Source organism: Python bivittatus, unplaced genomic scaffold, assembly GCF_059951505.1.
Source record: "Python bivittatus isolate LINGU-HERP-01145 unplaced genomic scaffold, Pbiv_v1 ctg000200_np1212, whole genome shotgun sequence".
Classification (NCBI taxonomy): Eukaryota; Metazoa; Chordata; class Lepidosauria; order Squamata; family Pythonidae; genus Python; species Python bivittatus.
The window spans coordinates 21,915,355-21,938,154 of NW_028277040.1; the positions used below are offsets into that span (position 1 = coordinate 21,915,355).

General features: G+C 37.2%; 1 protein-coding gene across 1 annotated transcript in view; it reads right to left on the reverse strand.

The window, feature by feature from the left end:
- The window catches only part of RAPGEF4 (Rap guanine nucleotide exchange factor 4), a 166,872-nt gene that overhangs the window by 71,042 nt on the left and 73,030 nt on the right, over window positions 1-22,800 (reverse strand). The window contains exons 5-6 of the mRNA XM_088135803.1: window positions 6,306-6,378; window positions 2,627-2,691 (exon numbers count right to left, since the gene is read on the reverse strand). Coding sequence (XP_087991929.1) covers window positions 2,627-2,691; window positions 6,306-6,378 — 138 coding nt within the window. The remainder of the gene's footprint in view (window positions 1-2,626; window positions 2,692-6,305; window positions 6,379-22,800) is intronic.

Here is a 22,800-nt window from a genome sequence, read left to right on the forward strand (position 1 = left end):
TGTTTGTTTGTTTTCCCTTGCTCTGTACTGTGATCACGTTTAGGACATTTTAATTTTCCCAAAGAATCTTCCATCCTGGGTTTAAAGAAATATTTTGGGGCCCTGATCTTTTTCCTTCTGTTACTCACAACAATGGAAATTGCTATCAAAGCGTCACATGTAAACTCCACCCAAAAGTGTTTATTTTCATGCAGGATGAGAATAGGGCAGGAAGTACTATATTGTAAGACAGAAGGAAAAGCAAGGAGATGTAACAATGCCTGTTAAGATATTAAAGTTTTAAAAGATATATTAAAAAGATCAGTCTGTCTAAGGAAATAGAAGAGACAGGAAATGGTGGATTTGAATATGAAAAAAAATGTGTGTGTATTTATATTTAATGAAACAGTTATTCTCACTTGATATCTTGTGCCTAAAACATTCCTTCTTGAGATCTGTTGATTCTTAATTTTAGGAAATAAAAATAGATGCACCAAGAAAAGCTGCTACATATCTCTATGTATAAATAAAAAATAAACACGGTTTTATTGGGCTGTTTTCTTATTTCAGTTTCAGTAGAATGGCCATCACTTTCTGTGGATAGGAGCAGGTCTAATAACCAAGTAAAATCCTCAGGGAATGAAATATTTTGATTCTTTATTTACAAATTTGAGGAATGGAGGGGAAGGATCTAAATGGCTGTGTTCTGCCAGGGAAAAATAAATTTCCACCTTTATTTTGGCTAAAGCAGCAAAACACGCTACCAAAAATTCATTATTTTATCTCTGAATTCTGAAGGCCACATGGTTTGTCCATTCTTTTCCTACTTTGTGATGAAGACATTCATTTATTTGTTCCATTCATTCATACATACATACAATTTAGTGGCTGCCTGGCCCTAAAAGATTCTGGGTAGCTTATAGTACAATAAAAGAAAGCAAAATAATAAGTGGCTCAAAGATAAATATATTAACCAAAAAAACCCATCCAGCAGAGGCTTAGTGTTTACTCTGCCCCAGAACCTTGGAGAATAGCTAGGTCTTTAATAGCCTCCTGAACATCATAAGGGTGGGAGCCATCTGGATCTTTCGAAGAATATTATTCTACAAGGCAGGCATTGCAACAGAGAATATAACATATAGACCTAGTATGGGGTCAACTGAATGATTACAAATGTTTTTCAATCCAAAATTGAAAGCGAAACTTTGTTCTCAGGATAGATACCATATACATTTCCATGGTCACTGCAGTTCAGTAGTGGTTATTGATTAATTTAGAATTCCATGCTTTTTTAAAAAGTAAAATTACTACAGAACATTTTTGCAGCATGCAGATGTTTGGTTATGTTTTGTTTTATTTTTTGTCTCTTAAAATCCATTTAGATGTTTTCTGGAATGGCCTAGCTCCTTATTGCCATCCCTACCCCAGGGTTTTTCAAATGGTGTTCAGTGGAACCCTAGGGTTCCATCAGAACCTGATGGGATTCTGTGAGAGAGTAAGAGTGGGAAAAAAAGTTCACTTGAACACAGTCAATTTCCTATCACTAGAGCTTTGCCATTTGATCAGAGTTTCCAGCATTTTTTTTTTTAAACTAACGGGTTCCACAGCGGAAACAAGTTTCAAATCCCCCGCTCTACACCGCTACTACCAACATTTGCAATTTCTACCCATGCAATTACAGTACCCAGTGTGATTAACTGTGACATTCTGTTTGACAGATTGACTGAGGCATAAACTCACAAAGATTTTGAACAATGTAGATACATATAACTGGAGTGGAATGGCAGCAGCCTCAGCAGCCAAGCTAATCCAAGGAATATAAACAGAACCTTAAAGAGCAGGTCTAGCTTAAGAAATTCTGCTGCCTGAGCTGAAAAGCATATTGGCCTCTTCCCCCTGTTCCACATAAAAAAGCCAACTGGACTGGCAATTGAGTTTTATTTTAATACTGGTGAAAGAAAGTATTCACAACCATATTTGAGGGCAATGACTAGTTTAAGGGAGCAGGACCATTTTATTTCCAGTATCAATTTTTCTTCCTTGCCATTCTACATCTGCTGCCTGATGTGGTCATCCTCTCACTCTGTCTAATGATAGGGCTGAACCTCTAGATGAGTGCTTTGTGGAGTGTTGCTGCTGTTGCTTTTAATACAAGGGAGATTAGGCTTTTATTTAGCCATGCAGAATGTATTCTTATTAGTTTCTGAACCTTCTGATGAAACTAAATATGAATCAATTTATATTTTCCAGATGCAAACATCTCATTATCACAGAGTAGGGCAAGTTGCTTGTCCTATCAAAATTAATCATCATTGCCTTAGTTGTATTTTTCCAATCAATTGTTTATAAACGGAGAGTTTGTACAATTTCAGTCACAGAAATGAATATTATCCTCTTAGTCTATTTTTATTTTCCACATTAACCATAGTAACACCGATATTTCCTATGTTTTGATGTATTTATTCTGCCATGGGTGAAAATGTGTAGACCCTTGCCTTATTAAAGTATATACATTTTTGCAAGTATCAGTTGATGCATTTGGAGGTTTTTGACTACTGCTTCCTCAAGAAATAAATTTAGTTATCTATATGGTGATGCCTAGCACTGCTTCTCCTCCCCCTAAAACAAAATGAACAAAGTTATTTACCTTATTGCTGCTCTTAGAGATTGAACAGAGGCTACTATTAGACATATTCTCCTTGTCGGGCATCCCTGTGAAAATAGTGAATATATTAAAATTTACTCCTTATGGATTAACAATTCCTACTCTGGTTGAGAGTATCTTTTCACTAATACCATGAACCTTAATTAAGCATAACAATGTCCTCATAGTATAGGTTGTTTATTGAGGCTAAGGATCTGAAACACTGCATATCCTTAAGCTTTTCACTCTCTCAAGTTAAAATACAGGATATGTTTCAAATAAACTATTAAATCATTGAAAATTATCCCCATAGCCACTGAACAAATGGCTGAGGAACACAGTGGTTGATATCTGAGGCCGGCTTAAAAAAAAAGGAACGGAACAGGATTGATACATTTCAAAATAATAATAATAATAATAATAATAATAATAATAATAATAATAATAGGAGTAGGTGAGACTAGATTAAATATTTATTAAACAAAAAGGGAAATCCTGTAGAAGCAGTTTGCTTCTTTCTTAAGCCTATATAAACTTGTTTCTTAAGCCTATACAAAGATCTCATTCTTGAACGATAAAAGTAAAGGTAAAGTCTCCTTTGAGTTCATATTGACTCCTGGTGACTTCATAGCCATGACTGTTTAGTTTTCTTGGCAACAAGAGAGGAGTGGTTTGCAATTGTTTTCTTGTGAGATGCTTTTCCAACTTTCCAATCTAGCCTACAATTCTGATATCTCCTACTAGTCTCCCACCCAACTAGGTGCAGGAATTTTTGCTAAAGTAAAAAATTGACAATATCTGGCAGCAGCATCATATTTCCCCAATAATATTCAGTAGGTCCTTGTAGCAATCCCAGAAAAGAACACTATAGTGAGTCACAACGGACTTGGTATCTGTTATCCCACACTCACATCCAATAAGCATAATATGGAAAAAAGCACACTGAATTCTTCTGAGACTGATAAGTAACAAATTATACATTTATTTTGTGGTGGTAGGCTTTTAAGAGGTGGAAACTTGCCCAAGATAATTTATTTCAATCAGAGGCAAGAAAAGCTTGATGTTTTGCCTGACATTTTACATCCTGGAACTGTACCAGATGCTTGTCTGAATATTGCCTACAAGGCTAGTGACTTGGCTAAGTTGTGGTAGGCTCCTTTTCCCCTTTAACCATCCAAATTTCTACCCTGAGAATTAGATTTTTATTTTCTCTAGGTGAGAACAGTAAAGAAATCAGAAAGAAGAAAAAGTGTGAGGAACTCTCTCAAGCCTCCTCATGGGTCTTCTTTACTTCTCGGTAAAGACTGGATGAGGTATTTGCAACTCTTTCATTGCAGATGTTTTGAACGTTGCATGTATATGTTGCAACATAAGATATACTTGCAAAGTAAGACATATATGCAAATAAATTATCACTGTGGGGTTGTTAGGTTTTTTTTTTTTTTTAAGTATATTTAAGAATCTCCTATAAACCCTGAAGAATTTCCCTCTTCTCATTCATCAACTTTGAATCCTTGCAAAGGGATGATTTTCCTAAGCACCAGTGGAGGAACACAAAAAATAAATTGACTGACCATAGGTATGTGCTCAGGTTTAAACCTACACCAGGAGAATAATGGAGGGTGAGTTTCATTACTTCTCTTTTATTATATTGGAAAGGTGTCATCTATTAACTCTCTTTAGGGTGGCCAATTTACCCTATTTAGGAAAAGTGCAACAGGTAGATCCTCTGTCTAACTAGTCAACTACTTTGACTAGTTAGTGTAGCACTTTGCTACTCAGCTTCACCAACATCTTGAGTCTTCTTGGGCAGAGTCCATGTGGTGATAACCTGCAGGGCTTGGGGGTCACAGTGTTGTGGTTCCACTACTTCCTTAGAGGGAGTGGGGAAGAGAGATCAACCAAGTAGTTGCTCATTTGTGGGGTGCTACAGGGTTTAGTCCTTTCTCCCTGTTGTTTAACGCTTACATGAAAATGCTGGGGGAGGACAGCCAGTGGTTCAGGATGTGGTATCAATATGTTGATGATACCCAGCTGTACATCATTATCCCAGGCCATTTGGGAGATGCAGTCAATGTATCTGGAAGCTGTGAGGAATAGGGCAAAGCAGGTTGAAGCTGAACTCAGGCAAGTTAGAGCTATTATTTGATCACTGAGGTACCTTGACATCTCTGGTGTTGTCTTTAGATGGGATGGCACTACCTTGAAGGAGGAGGTCTATGATTCGGGGTTCTCCTGGACTCATGAGGTGGAGGCCTGGAGGAGACTTTGCTGAGTTCTAGCTGGAGCATCAGTTGTGGCTTCAAAGGGTCTGCCTTTGAAGACCATTTGGAAGCTTCAATTGATCCAGAACACATGGTCTGGTTGTTGCTACTGCAACAACCTGCTGATGTGAGCATATGACACCTGTGCTTCAGGCCCTGCATTGGCTCCCTATTAGCTTCCAACTGAAATTTAAATTGCTGCTTTGACCTTTAAAGCCCTCCATGGCTTGGCATCAGAGTACTTGCAGGAATGTCTTCTCTGTCCACCTGCCCAACTCAGACACCCTGGGTGAACCTGCTTATGGTTCCCCCATTTTTGTGAGGTAAAGGGGTAGAAGCTCATAAAGGTACCTTTTCTGAAGGTGTGCCCATACCTTGGAACAATTTCCCCCAGAAATTTGGTTTGCTCCCATTCTATTGGCTTTTTGTAAGGTCTTAGATGCTGAATTATATGGACAGACTTTGGGGGTAATAACTAACAGGATCAGATTGACTTATTATTTTGTGATTATGTAGCAAGTATAAAGGATGACCTTGATTCGGTTACTATAGCTGTTCTAATATAAGTAGCTTTAGGTATTTCTTAGTCTGGTCCACCTGATAGGGCTAACATCAAGCTTGCAAGTCTGAATGTGCTTTCCTTCATCCCTGTTTTTTTATTTTATGTGAATTTGGGGGGGGTGGAGTGCCAAGTTGTTTTTGTAAACCACTTTTTTGATCCAGGCTCAACCCTCATTTATCTGATCATTGCCTTGGCAACGGATCTTCCCTCTGTCCTTCAAGGCCATCCCCTATACTCACTACAGATTGTTTTTGATTAATTGTTTTTATGTTCTTTTACCATGAATGTTTTATTATATTATTGATGTATATGAACCATTGAGAGTCTTTTTGATGGTAGTGAACTACAAGTCAAATCAATAAATAAATATAAGCACAGAAAATACCAAGGCTTTGTACTGTCTGAAGTGAAGCAGTAAATAGTGCTTACTCCTAATATCTGGTATCCAAGATATATTGAATATCCACAGCTGGCCAACTTCTTTCTACATGATACACAAAATCCTACAAACACCCTACTCACTCCCTGACAATACCAATTATATTGTTAATTAATTATTAAATTATTAATTAAATTATTAAGTAATTAATCATTTGCTGCCTTTTCATGACACCTCAGAGAAGCTTCTTGAAAGAACCACTTCAATCTGCCTTACAATAAGGGTTGCCCTGATCAATGGCCCTCTTTGTAAAAATGAGTCTCGCTGATTTCCAAAGCATTTAGCATGAATGAATCTGTCTATCTATTTATTCAGTTTCACTATAATTAACAGAGCTTATTGTCAGGTAAGGTCACTGGAATGGCTGACGCAAATACATTTCTATGTTTGCATTTCTTGCAGCTTTTGTGTACTTACTATCATTGTTAGAGCCAGTTTCCATAGCACCATAAGGCGGAGCCAGAAGTCCAGACATATACTGTCGATATTTCTGGGGGATAAAATACATGAAAACATCATTTTGATTGAAATTATTTATAGCCATCTTTTAATTTTTTTAAATATATTCTGAGAGGTACACAGTATGTTCATGTACTCTTTCCTTTTTTCATTCTAAGGTCACTGAAAAAAACAGGATTAGAGCCTCAGATAAAATGGTACTGAACATAAAGGACTTACATTTTTGAACAGATCAGTTAAAATTAAATTTAATCATAATTTTGGTTATATCTAGATAACTTCATCCAGATATTAATTATCTAGAATATGCAGCTATCTCACCTACTAGATGTTGGTGCTTATGTTGGCCTAGTTGGATGACTTGTGATTTGTGCTACTCTGCAGAGAGTTTAAGTCTCTCTCTCTCTCTTTCTCAATCATGAGAACCCAAGAAAATGCTAGAGTTCAGTGCCAGTTACTACAATGTATGACCAATCATCACTGGGACTTGATTTTCCATTCCTTCTCCCCCCCCCCCCACTCCATAAAGAGAATTTCTACCAGCAAGTAATGTTAATAGTTCATAGAACATCTTTTCTGAGCCATATTGATGCACTATCCTGTAATTCACCATACGTAGCTGGTATCCTTTCACACATGCTGCACATCATTGGATACTAGAGCGGGACAGACGTAATCAATAAAGCATCTACTTTCTGCCTAGCATTTAGGTGATATCCTAATAATCCAAGGGGGAGAATACAATGTGAAGAATCCAGGGGAATTCAATTTTAATATAAATCTACACATGCCTATCAAAGCATTGTGAATCACTTCTTGTACTCAGAATGGTTAGGATATGAACCTATTCCTGATAAAAATGGGTGCAACCAAGCTTGTACAAACAGTCTAAGAATCACACATATTTTTACATTCTAGAAGGAGTTGTGTTTGAGTTTATAATTTAAGAGGACTTTATAATGTAAGATGAATCACATTCACAACATGTTCCTGCTAAAAAAATCCTCTGAAACTAATGGGTAGGGGTAATAAGGCACGCACATCTGAGCTCCCACATTCTTTTACTGGGAAGTGCTATTTTGACACTTTGCCTTTCTTCTCCTCCCCTGTTTCACTGGAAGAAATGGGAAGATATGGAGCTATTACTGTTTAAACAGTTTAGGAAATCAGATCTCAAGTCTTTCCTCCATTTCTCCTTAAAGGCAGAACAGAAGTGGTGCATAATACATTGCATGAAAGGCAGCAACACTGAAGATTCAAGCCATATACAGTATACTGTACAAGATTACAGGGAGGCAGAGACAGCAATGGAAAAGAAAGCAAAGTAGACATAAATCACCAAGAGATAGTCTTATAAACAGCAACTTAATCCAGGTGGAGAGAAATCTGGGAAGAAGCATTTCAAATCATTCATAGAGTCTTCTTAATTAACTCAATATAAATGAAACCCATGTCAAATGCATTGATTTTTGTTTCTGGAACTCTCCTCCCCTCCCCTCCCCTCCTCTTTGCATCCTTCCCATGTACTTCAAAAGTCTGTTCCAGAGGATCCCTATACTCTCCAGAACAGATATGGAGATTACAGGAGATTGCAGATGAATGGGACATATGTTTTGCTGACAGATGTTCCAAGAAAGGAAAACATCCTGGATTTCACCTTTTAATTCCAGAATAGCCATATCATAATGTATTAGTAAAACTACAAGGATATTTTGCTAGACCAAAAAGCTTAGGTCTCTCTCACCCATAAGTGGCAGCCTAGACTGGAAATTGGAATACTTTATAGGTTACTTTCCCACTTAACAAGCTTCAATACATTATACATTGCCCTTTTTCTTGATTATTCAAAATACACCTGTAAACCCTGTTTTCAGAACTGCAGTTGTCCTATGAAAAATCTCATGTTCTGGTTTTGAAACGTCTACCAATTGAGGTAACCAAACTTTTGAGGCTGGTGAAAATATTTGGAATTTTGAAACAATGTCATGGACACCCTTCTAAAATGACTGCCTTGAGGGAGAACTTGTCCATTCATGCTTCTAGGCTCCAGAATAATCTGCTTCAAAGATACTAGTAAACCATACTTGAACAGGCTCAGAAAAAGTCAGCTCCAGTTTCAGGGCCACATCTTTTCAATCTCTAATTCTCCATAAGCAGCCTGAAAGTATCCAATTATTGTTTTAGCCTTACTAAAATTTGCCCTGTGGTCAAAACTTGGAAAACTTTGGTTGTCTTCATAGTGCTTATATTGTGAGTCTGGTTTGCTTCAACATCAGTTTAAATCATTGCTTTATTGAGGTTTGTTATGCTTAAAGTATACTGTGGCTTTTGAACTTTCTTGTGTTATGCTTTCATGCCTGTAAACCACTATGAATTTGGGAATATAGAAATGAAATAGATAAACAATAATAATTAATCAATGAGTACAATCTAAGACTAGGGCCAGATATTGTTCATGTAAGCCTTTGGACGCCTCCAAAGCTACCACCAACATTCTTAATCACAGAAATTAATATTGATTTCATTTATTTTAAATGCAAATAAAATGTATTTAAATTAAATTATTCTCATGGCCCCACCTACTTGTTGGAGTGCAGTCCCCAAGAAGTCCCTCTAAAGACTAAACCTAGACTTCTTTTTGAAAATGTTTGTACACCACTGATTTAAATGAACCAGAATTTAGATGTCATAACAAACCACTTGCTTCAAAGATTCTGCCAATCTTTGTTCTCCCTTGGTATATACGCTGGAGAAGTAGGAGTAGTAGGGAAAGACCAAGAGTGTGAGATGTACTTGTCCATGTAACATTGTAAGGGAAGAGCCTTGTTAGTTTACAGTAGCCAAAAATCAGAAGTCTGATAGCACCTTTTCAAACTAATAAATTGATATCAAAGGCATAAGCTGTCATGAACTACTCACTTTAGTAGAAATTATTTTTTTCTTAGTCTGAAAAGATGCTATTAGACTCCTTCTGATTTTAGTTTGAATAAGAATAAACTACAGTTTAACTGTTAGGCCAAACTGTAATCTCTGCTGACTGGTTAAAATGGATGCAGGATACATGCTTTATTGATTGACTGATTTGATTTGTCATGGCCATCCACTCCAAAAGACTCTTCCAGATTTCAGTCAACATTTAATACATCTGTTTAGTTAACGATTAGCTTTTTCCGTTAATGCTCATGGGGTGAGGAATTAGAGAATACCCGCCAGCAGTTTTTGCAAGAGTGTGGGGCTCTTTGGGGGAGAACGGGAACCATTCCACCGACAGAGGCAGTTGATCAGCAGACTTGTGGTGGCTTCCAGCAATGCTGATGTAATTATTGTTACCTACTTTGAACCTTTGGTGAAAACAATCCATAATTCCGAAACTATTTTTTAAAATGTGCAAATTCAAAAGATTACATACTTTGGAAAAATTACAGTTTGTTTCCAATGAAAATATTATTTTTAACAATTCTTTCAATTTTATTCTAATATACTAACCTGAGTTTGATCTGATAATATTTATGCATGTTCTGTTGTCTCTTACCATAACACTAATGTATAATAGAAAAGAGCTCTCCATGCAGAGATATTAAAACAATCCTGCTGATTAACACTTTGCATATTTATAAAGATGATTTTCAAACACTGCACTTACGCCAAACTGTCAATCACCAGGAACATGTGCATTATAGTCAGTCCCTAAAAATGTTTAAATCTGGCATGACAGCAAGGATTAAAGCCACAGTCAGCAACCTATCACTTCCTTTTCAAAATACAATAAGCCCTGCTTATAGCCTGAATAAAAGAGAACATAACTGAGTTACTTTAAAAAAGACTCTAGCCATTTATTTATTTTTAAAAATGCAGCATACATATTTATTCATTACATTTAGATCCCTCCTTTTCTCTGAAGCCTTTTTAGTTGCAGTCCCTGCCCTTTGTAATGATCGCCCCCTGCCCCGGGCCCCTGTTAGCCTTCAGGAAAGCTTTAAAAATTTGGCTTTTCCCTGGGCATTGGGCCAAGACAATAGATGAGCCAATCTTCTGGGAGGTGGACAGCCCCAGTTGTCTCTTGCTGATGTGTTGGTTTACAGATTTCATTTTTTGTTGATATTGTATGATTTTTATTTGCAATATTGTTTGTCGGGGCTATTTGATGTACACCACCCAGAGTCAGCTCTAAATCTTCTAATTAAATAAATAAACTTGATGATGATGATGATGATGATGATGATAATGATGATGATAATGATGATGATGATGATTTAATAAACTTGTATGCTGCTCAACTCCCAACAACTCTGGCAGATATTGGAGTCTGTTCTCATTTTACCCCAACAACAACCATTGGAACTGGGCTAACAGAGAGAGAGAGACAAAGACTGGTCCAAAGTTACCCTCTGAGCTCTATGATGGGATTGCCATTAAAAGAGCCTAACAAAGGAGAACAATTATGATATTTTTTTTACAACTAAATATACCACCAACTAAAAAAACAAATAATGATAAAAAGTAATGTTGAATGTGGATTCAGCAAACCTGCACAGATCACTGTTGATATGTTTGCCCTTTCTTGGCACAGAGTAGCAGCTTTCTGTTGCTGTAGTAAAATTTTGAAAAGCACCCATCCCCTTGCTGCTGATGTCGAGATTGGTATGACACAGGCACAGGGTGCAGAAATCATGATGGTCATCCTTTCTACACTTTGTTAAACATGAGCATTCTTCTGACTATCCTGAATTTAATGAATCATTTTGGATAAAATGAACCACCAATGCTGTTCCTAGTTAAAATCTGTCCTTGGATCTCTGGGCAAAATGGACTTAAACCTGGCTTCCTCAGTCCTAACCTAACACTTAACCCTAGACCACACTGACCCTCTAACAAAAGGTTAATTCCCCTATTCAATTCTTCTGCTGGAAAGGCTAAATAGGTCTATGCACCACAGCTTCCAGATCATCCGCTGGGCTCACTTTCTGATAATTCTGCAACATCACCAACTAATGCTTTTGCAGAGTTCCAGCATGCAAAAATGGTTACTGAAGGATTTTTGTCAATACAATTATTGCTTACTGCAAGTTTCAGCTTACAGTGTATTTGCATTAATAAAATATTATGTTCCGAGATCTGTAAAAGACTTACTGATATTATTCTAATTTAAGATACTGTTTGCTCAGTATGTCAGGGTAATTAGTAAGCACTTCTCCAAGGTTCATTCCGATAGGATGTGGGGGCTGAGGGGAATATACACAACTATCAAAGTATGGAATACTGTATGATTGTCAACTGAATGTGATAAAAAAGATCTGCCTCCTGCACTCCATGGATGGTGAAGCCTAAATTGGAGTTGCAACAAAAACAATTCTACAACAGTTGTAGAAACAAATTGCTTACATTTTTCTAAAAAGTAGCAAATGTGATTTGTTAACTCTCCATAAAAAAAAAAAAAAAATCTATAATAAGCAGCTTAGTGGATATTTATTAATACCATTTTTGGTACAAACTAAATTCCAGATCTTAATTTCTGAACCTTTCAGGGAGAGATAAAAGGACTAAAAAAGGAGGATAATAGCACAAAATACTAAGCTACTAAACCTTAAAAATAATGATATGACCTATGCGTTATGGCAAATACAATAATAGAGGAGGGAGGGGAATAGCTGCAGTCATGGCTCTTCATCCATCCCCTGCTGGCTGGGGAATTCTGGGAGTTGAAGTCCACACATCTTAAACTTGCCAAGGTTGAGAAACATTGCCCTAGATAATACTTGTGTATTTTGCATGTCACTCTAAACTACACTTTAGCAGAACATGAGAGAACCTAGTTTCCTCCACTTGTATCCCCCTTTTCCTCTGGGTTGTCTTTAGAAGCCCTTGCTTCTGCTTCTGATTACAACTTGCAATATCCCCTGAACCATAGCTAATTTTAATTATGATTACTTTCACAGAAACCAAATTCAAATTGCAGTTACTGAACTTGGCTAGTTTAAACTTTCAATGAACCACACAACTGAAGTGTTTAACAACCAAATAAATAACAATTCTGGGTTGGTATGATATGGCAAAGAGCCGGTTTGGAGCAGAGGTTAAGGCACCAGGGCTAGAAACTGGGAGACGGTGAGTTCTAGTCCCGCCTTAGACACAAAGCCAGCTGGGTGACCTTGGGCCAGTCACTCTCTCTCAGCCCTGGGAAGGGGGCAATGGCAAACCACTTCTGAAACCTTGCCAAGAAAGCTGCAAAGACTTGTCTAGGCAGTTGTCAGGAGTCAAAACTGACTCAAAGGCATCCTCCCCCCCCAAAAAAGCCCTCTTCTTTTACAAGAGGTAGAGTGATATTCAATGAATAAGCCATCTTTGCATTAGGATATGTGAATGTAGTTGAAGTTTCGAATCTATTCCACTCTACCGTCTGCAAAAGATCTTTTCTGCCTCCAAAGGGCTATTTATTGCCTAACAAAAGAGATTTGTGTGAGAAGATGAAGTACAAATCCAGGAAAGTGTTACTCTTTACACAAGATATTGTATCAGTTCTTCCTTAAGAGTTTTTATGGTCCCTTATGCTATAGACTCTTTCCCTAATCACCAGCTTCATCTTTCTGAAATTATTATGTCCTAATAATTTGCACTGAACTACAATATACAGTGCTCTGTATGGTGCTCCACTGCCCTACAAGAGATCTTCTGTGAGTATTGGTGCATATGTTTACAGCAGTGTTGTCCAAACTTGGCACTTTAAGATGAGTGGACTTCAACTCCCAGAATTCCCCAGCCAGCCATGGAGCTGAAGTTGAAGTTGAAGTCCACTCATCTTAAAGTGGCCAAGTTTGCACAACACTGGTTTACAGCATGGTACTATCCAGCTGGCTGATTTATCTTTGAAACAAACAAAAAAAAGCGTTCCAAAAATTATTTTCTTATTATCTGTACAAGTTTATTTTTAATACATTTAATACTTGGGAAGAGCAAGAGCAATTACATGAAAGTTCACTGTTCTTTCCCCTGCATTTATGCAGATTTCCTTTAGGAAATGGTTACATTATTGAAGTCAGAATTCTGATTTCAGAGCCTCTGTCATGGGAATACTCTACCTTCCTTATGGGAAATGAGGGTTCTTCAAAGCCTGGTACAACCTTACTGAAATGAGAGTTACACCAAGTACTATAGCAGCCAAGTAATAATCCTACTCATAGAGAAATCTCTATCTATGTGGCTGCTAAGAATCAACACTGACTTGATGGCACATAATTTATCAATCAATCATCCTACAGTTGGACACTGAAAGCTCTATGGTAGCTTGTGCAAAATAAACAACAGCAACCACCAAAGTGTGGTGAATGCCAAGATGTACCACCAGTTTCCAAGACCACATAAAATGAGGGTGGATCTATATTTAGCTACCCAATCCCATTTTTTGTGACCCCTGGAACTCTCCCAAAATGTGCCACTGAAATTCAGTAACATGTTTCTGATAAGGAGCTTTTCCCTACCTTGAAAGGCTTCAGGTTTGTATGGAAGAATACTACAAAGACCAATATTGCACCAAGTAACAGAACACATCATACTGGGGTAACAAGAAGAACACATAATCTGAATATTACCTGAAGTGACATGTCATCTATATACTATGAGATAAAGGGCTGTAATACATATTTTGCTGGCTACAGTGCTATGACAAATATGAAACATGGTACAGCAATTTTTCCTACAGTTTTTCAGGTTAAATCTTTGTTTTGGACCAGAGCTCTGTGCTCAACACCACTGTGTCCTTTCGCAGAGTATTCTCTTTATTCCAGTGCTATTTGGACTAAAGAACCCAAATATGAAATCTAGAGAGTGTTGGCTGGAGATTAGGGTGCCCTCCAAGGAACTTTTTTTCTGGCTTGTTGTGAATGCTTGGTCAACACATTGGAATAAATGACAGCATCATCTACTGAAATCATAGCCCCAATTATATCATAAACAGCTCACCTTGCAACAAGCTTCTCCAGGCATTCAGAGACTCAGATGAGACCTCTGAAGTAGAAGTTTGAGAGAATTTTGATAGGGAGGATTAATCCAGCGCAGAACACAGATAGATGTAAGATTTTATCAAAGATGGATTCACTCCCATTACAGCTAAGGAATATGGAAGAATCCAGACATAAGTGACCAATATATAGCTTCACTTTCCTACAGTGTTCTTACTGTGATTAATTCAGTGTACTTGAAAAAAAAAACATTATTCACAGAGCAGAGAATATCAAGAGGCACCCCCCCCCAAAAAAAACACAACAATTCATGCTTTGTTCAATGAAATTATGCCAAATAAGAGAGAATCTTTCCCAGGGAGATATGTTTGCTAACAGAAAAGTGCAGGATCTATAAAAGCATCTCCAAGGGAACTAATGCATGAATGAATAATGGGAAAACAACAAATTCCTTTGTATTATTCTGCTTCATTTAATGTATGGGTTGAAATCAGTCATGTAGTTCTCTAGCTCAAAATTCAGGAAGAGTCTTACTCAGTTTCCTAGAGGAGCCTACTCAGGAAATGCACTTAATAGCTGGGCAATATTTATACTCAGAAGAGAATAAAACGGGGGGGGAGGGGAGAAGGAAGGAAGGAAGGAAGGAAGGGAGGGAGGGAGGGAGGGAGGGAAGATATTGGGGAAAGTAGCCCATCTGCTTATTCAATTTATTCATTTCTATGTCAAGTCTGGTTCATTCTAATGCAAATTGTTTGTAAAATCCCAGCCCAGTTCCTTAGGCCCAGGATTTTTATATGCAAGTAAAGTTAGAAAAAATTACTATTAAAACCACATTAGGAAGTTGCTGTCTTTTTGTTTTATCAAATGAATTATGATGAACGATCTAAGTGCCTATGCTGAAAACATATTTCAAAACCGCAGAAGTCAAGCTGAGCTCTTTCTGCTTCTTCCATTATCTCTGTAATAGAGATTCTGCAATCAGAAAATAGCAGGAAATTGTGGGGATGATATAAACAGCAGGAGGATATCCCTCTTATGCTTCTTCAAGCTATAACAGTTGCAAAACTTTTTCACAGTGTTGTCAGTGTTGACTTGAAAATATATGGAGAGCCAGATCACTGTGTTAGATCCTCTGTGTGTGCATGCACACCTACAAAGATGTGTAAGGATTGCTCATGTGTTGCTTGGATCTTGCATTAATAGAAGGACATAGCATCAGTAATGAAAATATTACACAAGATGGCATTTTTTTCACAGAGAGAGTATTCCAGAGCATTATTTTTCATAATAGACTAAGGATATTCTGTATGCAGGTTATGCTAAATGTGGCTTAGCCTTAACCAGCATTAAGAGAATCACCAACAATCCCCAGATGACAAAACAAATCAGCTCATTCTGATAGTCCCTTTTATTTCAGTATCTCAATAACTAACTAATTAACATAGTATATTGTAGCATTAAGCTTAATCAAGGTTTTCTACGAACACAGACTCCAGAAAAAATAATAAATTCATCAAAATTGCAAACAAGTATCAAGAATACTTGCTGCCAATATGTTTGGCTTGTATTGTTTTAGTCTGTGGAAAAAAACTGATTGACTTTGAAAGTGGAAGATGAAGGAGACGATCAGTCATGAGACCCAAGTTATAAAAAGATTCAGTTTGGGAGGCCTTTTGAGACAACTAAACATGAGTGATACCCTATGTGTGACGGAAGTGTTACCTAGTGGATCCATCTGGTTTGTGCAAATGGGTTATTAATTTTTTGCAGTTCTACTTTGGCTTCTTCCTGAGAAGCATCACAAAGGATCCTGGTGCTGAGTACGCTCACCTGCTCCTGGCAAGCTAAACACTGTCCCTCCTGCACTGCTTCTTGCAGAAGGATAATTCCTGACAAACCAGTGCTCTGTGGCCCTTGGAGTAATTGTGCGTTATTAGCTTGCTAGGTAGCATCCAGCTCCATGAGATATTGCTGGGAAGACTAAGCACTATTGCTGGTCTTCTCTGCTTGAGGGTGGGAGGAAGAATGAGAATAGGAGTAAACCAACTTTGTTTAATGATGCATGTGAGTGCATGTTTCAGCAAAGTATTATAGTTCCAATGCAAATAGGGAGAGGAAGAAGAGAGCAGCAACCAACTGTTGCCTAATTTATATAACACTTCTGGATTAGACAGAGGTAGACTGAGGCCAATGGTTCACCAAAAATCGGAACTAGATAAAATTTTTCTGGGCAGTACCTATCAGGGATCCATTAGCCACAGAATGATCTCAGCATAACTTGTGGGAATTATTTAGTTAGAATAGCAGAGAAAGGAAACATTGATTCAGTCATCTATTTATTCATTTATTTTTGCAATTTATAAGGGTGCCCAACTCACTCATGGTGACTCCAGGCAGCTTACAGGAATAAAACTCCCAAATACAAAACCCACTCCAATCCCACCCCCACCCCCCTGGTGACAACAATACATTTACCCTAGCCATTTGATGGGCTCTGGGTCGACCTGGGATCCCCAGGCCCACTGGCAAAACCAAGTCTTCCTCCACAGGCAACTCTTTCCCCCAAAAAATGACCAGGACAAAAGAAAAAAGGAAATCTAACCTACCACTTGAAAAGAGATGATGCTGTGAAGGACTGGAAGTATGACTAGTTCATATTCCATAACATCTCTCCCACCCACTCAGACTGTCCACTGCTTAATATGGCTACCATATCCTGTATATAATCAAGAAATGCTTCCTAGCTCATATTTGGAGGAAGCCTAACAGAGCTTGCATATGTATAAGTTCCGGACATACTCATATAGAAATAATAAGTACTAACAAATGCATATTTATTTATTTATTTATTTGGCTTTGGACACACTCATATAGAAATAAGTACTAACAAATGCTTATTTATTTGCTTGTTTGTTTATCACATTTATATGGCCACCCAACTTGAACAATGTGATTCTGGTGATGTACATTAAACCAAAGAAGAAAAATAGAAAAACAAAATAAACAATATCAGCTAAAGACATGGAGCAACCATTAACTGGCAATCAGAGGCTCAAATTTATGCACTCCTCTGGATGGGAACATCAATCAACCTGGCCCAAACACCCTAAATTTGTTAATTTATATTCTGCCATTCCCTCTTGCAATTTTCCCCACAGTGAAACAGGCTGGGGTAAGAAAGATGACTGATGCAAAGTCACCCAATGGGGGAGGATGGACTTGACCCACCACACTGCTCTCTCTCTCTGCAGAAGTGCTGATTGACACATGAACACTGTGAGCACAGGTAGGGGGATCCACTACTTTACTACCATGCATAGATTATTGTTTGCTATAAAGTATTGTTATGGGATTACAAAGACATTCAGAATAATTCATTGTACCATTAAAGGGTAAAATGTTGCAGAGCCACACCAAAAGGTCTTTCACAATGCAACCTTATACATGTCTACTTTAATGTAGCCCAAATGAATTTAATAAGATTTACTTCCAAATAAATGGGTAAAATATTGCAACTTGAATCAAATAAATCCTTAAAACATTTGGTCTTACGAGGGCTCAAATCCTGCTAAATTTCATTAAAAAATTAGAATACTTGCCTTCAAATTATTATAAAACAAAATACTCAAAATTTAAAGAACTCTAGCCTGAAACTCCTATTCCCGTAATTTAATTTAAATTTATTTGGAAGGAAATTAAATATCTCACCCATTCTCTTTGAAACTGCTGACAAATCCTGAATTCATCCGGAGGCCCTGTGTTGTTCTCACATGATACTTCTCAAAAAAGCCTTTGCCAAAGGAACCCGGGATACCTTTTTAATATTCTATCAGTTCTTTTGATTGCTAATCCCACAAAGAGAACCCAGTTTCCGTTATGATTAAATTCAAGACAAAGCCCCTTCCTTTTGTTAAATTTCTGTCAAAAGAAGAGTTTCGTCCTTGTGCATTTCACTGAAGCATACATTCTGGTTTTCAGTATGGTAAAAGCAACTGATAAACATGCATAGAAATCACAGATTTTGAAACAGATAAAGGATCAATCAATCATGCTCAAATTCCATTCATTTTAAGAAAGCCTTGAGTCTTACCATTCAGTGTGCTACTTTCTTAGAGCACATTTACTCAAATGGCTGAAAACAAATTGTACCTTTTCCGAGTGAATCCCCCCAAACAGCCTAATGGACAACAGGCAGAACTTTTACTACCTCACAAAGCCTCTGTTATAGCAATGATCACAACCAGAGCTGGCAGGGAGGGGAGTCTACACTGGCACCACATCCCATCCAGTGTCAGCTGCCTTGCTCTGGGAGGCCATTCTGTCTTAAAAAATCCATTTTTTCCTGACTGTTTTCAAGATAGTTCTTTAGGGCAATTTCAGCTTCCTTTCCTGAGTGCAATATGGTTCAATGTGGCAGTCCTATCAGTTTGATTTATAAGACACTACGAGGGGGAAGTGCATGATATTCAGAGAAGCAAAAGCACGATGGTTTTCTAGCCTCATCTGGAACCAAGCAAAGCACGAAGCGGAAGATGGAAGGGAGCAGATTCCTCACAATACTGATGGTCAGGATAGGATTTTTTAAAAAGTCATATCAAATGCTCAAGAAAGAAGGAACATTATTTTACAGACTGAAAGTGGACCTTAAAAATGTATGCACAAAGCAGCAATTAGATTCTGGGTTGCAGTGCCACTAACTGCCAACTATGTTTCAGAAAATGATTGCCACCACAGAATCTCACTCATGAGAAAAGCTTCACTGTAGATCTGGCCCTCAAATTTACCTTAGTTCTGGCTCAGGAAGGAAAGGCAGTATTCCAGAAACAATTTTTCCCCTTCCCACCAATGGTCTTACATCAGCTGCTTTTAGTCACAGATAAAGGACTAAGAATGAATTAAACAGACACCACGAACTAGCAACTAGGTTGCATGCAGACAACCAGAAAGAACCACTGAAATGAACGGGGCTTAAATTAGTGAAATCTGATTATTTCAATGAGTCTGAAATCTGACAGAATTTGGATTCAATCCATTATCTCTTTTTAGCCATGTTATTTCCAAACACATTTAGAAGTCATCTGCAAATGAAGTATCTGATGCAATAGTTCAGAAAATGAGAACATGTTTTTTTCCCTGGTATATTATATAACTCCTCCTATGGATCACCCTTCCATCACTTTTTGATAAGGCAATCTTGTTACTCATGACAATCTGCTAGGATATTTTCAGACAAGCAGGTGGCCCACAGCAGTAAAGGAAGCTGTAAAATGTGTTAAGGAAAATGTGAAAAATATATTTAAAACAGAACAGTATGACAGTTCAACAAACAATTATATTTTAAATGTTGTGAAGAGGAAAATAAATAGTTGGTTTTGGTTTTGATTCATCCAGCTGTATGTATTGGGGAAAACAATATACCGTTGCAAAGAGAGATCATGATGGTCTTGAACTTAGTACGTAAAAAATACAGTAACCATTTTCTTAAACTTTTACCATCTCCATACAGATGAAAACCAATAGACTGAAGATAGATACAAACAGACAGACACACATACAGAACATTGTTCTCACATCAAAAGAAAACAGCAAGCAACAAAAAAGTCTTAGGGTGATATCCAAACATAGCCAGTCTCTGCCGCTTTTCTGTTGTAAGGTATAGTTTGAATGGGCTTCTATATACATTTCCTTGAATGCAAGGAGCAAGATCAAGATTCTAGTTGTTTCAGCTTCCAACTGGTGCTCAAGGAAGCAGATGTAGAAAGCCCTTTTAGAACTTCCAATGTCACATGTAGCAGTCAGAGACGGTTATGGAGCTGTTCCAACATGCATAATTCCTGCAAAAGCCTAGATAGGTAAGAAATGAATGCAACTATAAGCATGCTAATTCAAAAGCAAGTCCCTTGTTAAGATTGCAAACTTTAAAATAATTACGAACTGGACATACGCTGGGACTGCTTAAGAATAAAACCACAAGATACAAAAATCATGTTATCAGCCCTGTGGAAATTATTTATTTGCAGTATTTATAATCTGACCCTATCCCAAAGAACTCTGGGTAGTATACAACAGTGAAAAACAAAAATAAAGTTTGAAGAGTTGTACTGGCCCTGACATCCCCCAACAAAGTTGTATCACTTGAAAAAGGTCCTGCTTCTTACAATCCAGTAGTCCAAGGTCAACATCATGTATTTTGTACCTGGAGGTGAATCTCTTTCATTCTCTTAAATTCCTATTTCTGAGAGGTAATCTAGTGCTCTCTGCATGTGTTCAGACAACAGCTTCCACTTTTCCCAACCACTGACATGTATAATGTTTATTGGAAATTTGGGGAGTTGTACAATTGTACACAATTGTACACATTGTTCTGTTGGTTGCTATTTCTCTATACTAGGTCATGCAAGGCACAGATAATAAGAATAAACCATGACCATTTATTAAAGGAAGTAGTGTCTTAATATAAACTGTGGTATCTTTGAAATAAATGTTTTTTTTTCTTTAGTGCAGGGATGTTTTCTTAAACTTTCACTCCCTTCAGTTCTACTCAGCACGGCCAAAGGCGAAGTATGATGGAAACAGCAATCCAAGAACATCTGGAGGGGTACAGGTTACTCTTATTTGTTAGACTGGATATTAATAACAGATTTTGATTCAAAAACTGTGGAAAGGCTATTTTTAAAGAGATGATGAAGCAAAACTCCCAACAAGATGATTCATATTTGAAGAGTATTGGCTTTATCCCTATAATGAGGTATAAGAGAAATCAAATGTCCTACATGTGAAAAGATGCATCAGAGTCTCAGAACAGAGATTCCAAGATGGCCTTTAAAGAAAGCTTGATTAAGAGCCTTTAGTTTTAAAATACTGTATTACACACAGCATGGTATTTTCCTCCTTGATTCCATAAAATTTGAAAGACAGGGTTGAGCCTGAGAAATAATTTTCACTTTTTCTTTTCCAAATTTTTCCAGCTCATTTGACACAACATCATGTCCTTTGTTTGCATTAAGACAATCTTCAGGCATTTTCTTTTGTCCAGATCTTCACAGGACAGTATTCTGAAAAATTTGCATAAGTACATTTCCCAACTTTATAATGCAGCTGAAAAATTTTTTAAGTGTGAACAATGCTTGATTTTTTAAATGCTTTTTTAATTTGCTGAATTAAAAATAAAAAAGCCAGAGGGGGAAGGAAATGATTAAAACATAAATAAGAAATGGGAAGCTCTGCATATAAAAACATGTAATGAATAGGATATTAAGGAGAAATAAAAACAGTTTAAGTATCCTTATTAAATATTATATCCAGAATGTTTGTACAAAGATAATCAATTAGGAAAACAATACTAACATAATTAATAAATTGTAACTAAAGTTGAATAAGTTTACCTTTCAATTGTATAGTTATTCAAAGCTTTTTTGGGGGGGGGGTTCAGCTGGAGCAATTTTCCACTTTTAAATGCTACTGATGCAATGAAACACACCTTTTAATTTTCCAGTGTTCTGCAAAAACATATTTAGCTGCTCATGACAGGAACTGAAGTGATTTCTTGTATTTCACCAATTTACATGTTTTAGAAAATATGGACAAGAAAACAGTAGCAGCATTCCTTGTGAGAAATTGATGTGTAATTTTACCAATTTCCTCAAAAAGCTTAAACCTAAATGACTGACTAATTGACCTTAGTCCCAAAGTTGATATTACAACCCAATCTGTTTACAACCCTGCCAATAAAATCTAGAAAGGTTACAATTTATACTGTGTAATTTTAATGGAGTGCCATCTATGGATTGTCTTCACAGTCAATTTTTGCTGACTTAATATTATGCCACAAAGAGTTCCAATCAGATTTATAGAGTCCAAATCCCAAGTCATTCTCTCAGGGTTTTTTTTTTAGGTTTTCAAAAGGGGTACCGGTACTTTTGGCCACATCTGTATATGCTGAAAACAACAGTTCAGCCAATCCCTTTAAAAGCAATTGAGTAGAAACATGGGGAGGGGGGATTTTTTAGATCAATGCACAGGATCAGCTCCAAAAGAACCATAGCTATAAAAAATTTCCAGGTGGAACATATACTTTTTTGTTGGAAAAAACTTAACTAAGAATTGAATAGCTCTGCCTTTCCTTGGTCACCTCTTAGCATTTTGCCATCTTCACTAAGGAACTAGTACATTGAGTCTTTCTTTTTGCTTTTCTTTTTCATATATCTAAATAAGCCATTTTGTTATTCTTGGAGACCTTTACTAACCTCGGATCGATACTAGGACTACAGTTCCAGATGACCTGCCTTTACTCTTCCCTTTTGGCCCTCCTTCCCTTTCCTGCATGCTCCTTCTTTTACACAGATTTAGAGAGAGGGGAGGGCACCTTCATTCTCAGTCAGAAGACATTATATAGTTATGTTCTGGTAAGAAACAAAGCCAAAGGAATCAGTGGAAAGAACATGGGAGAATTACACACAGAAATTGCAGCCTGGATTAAAATACTGTGAAAGAGGCAA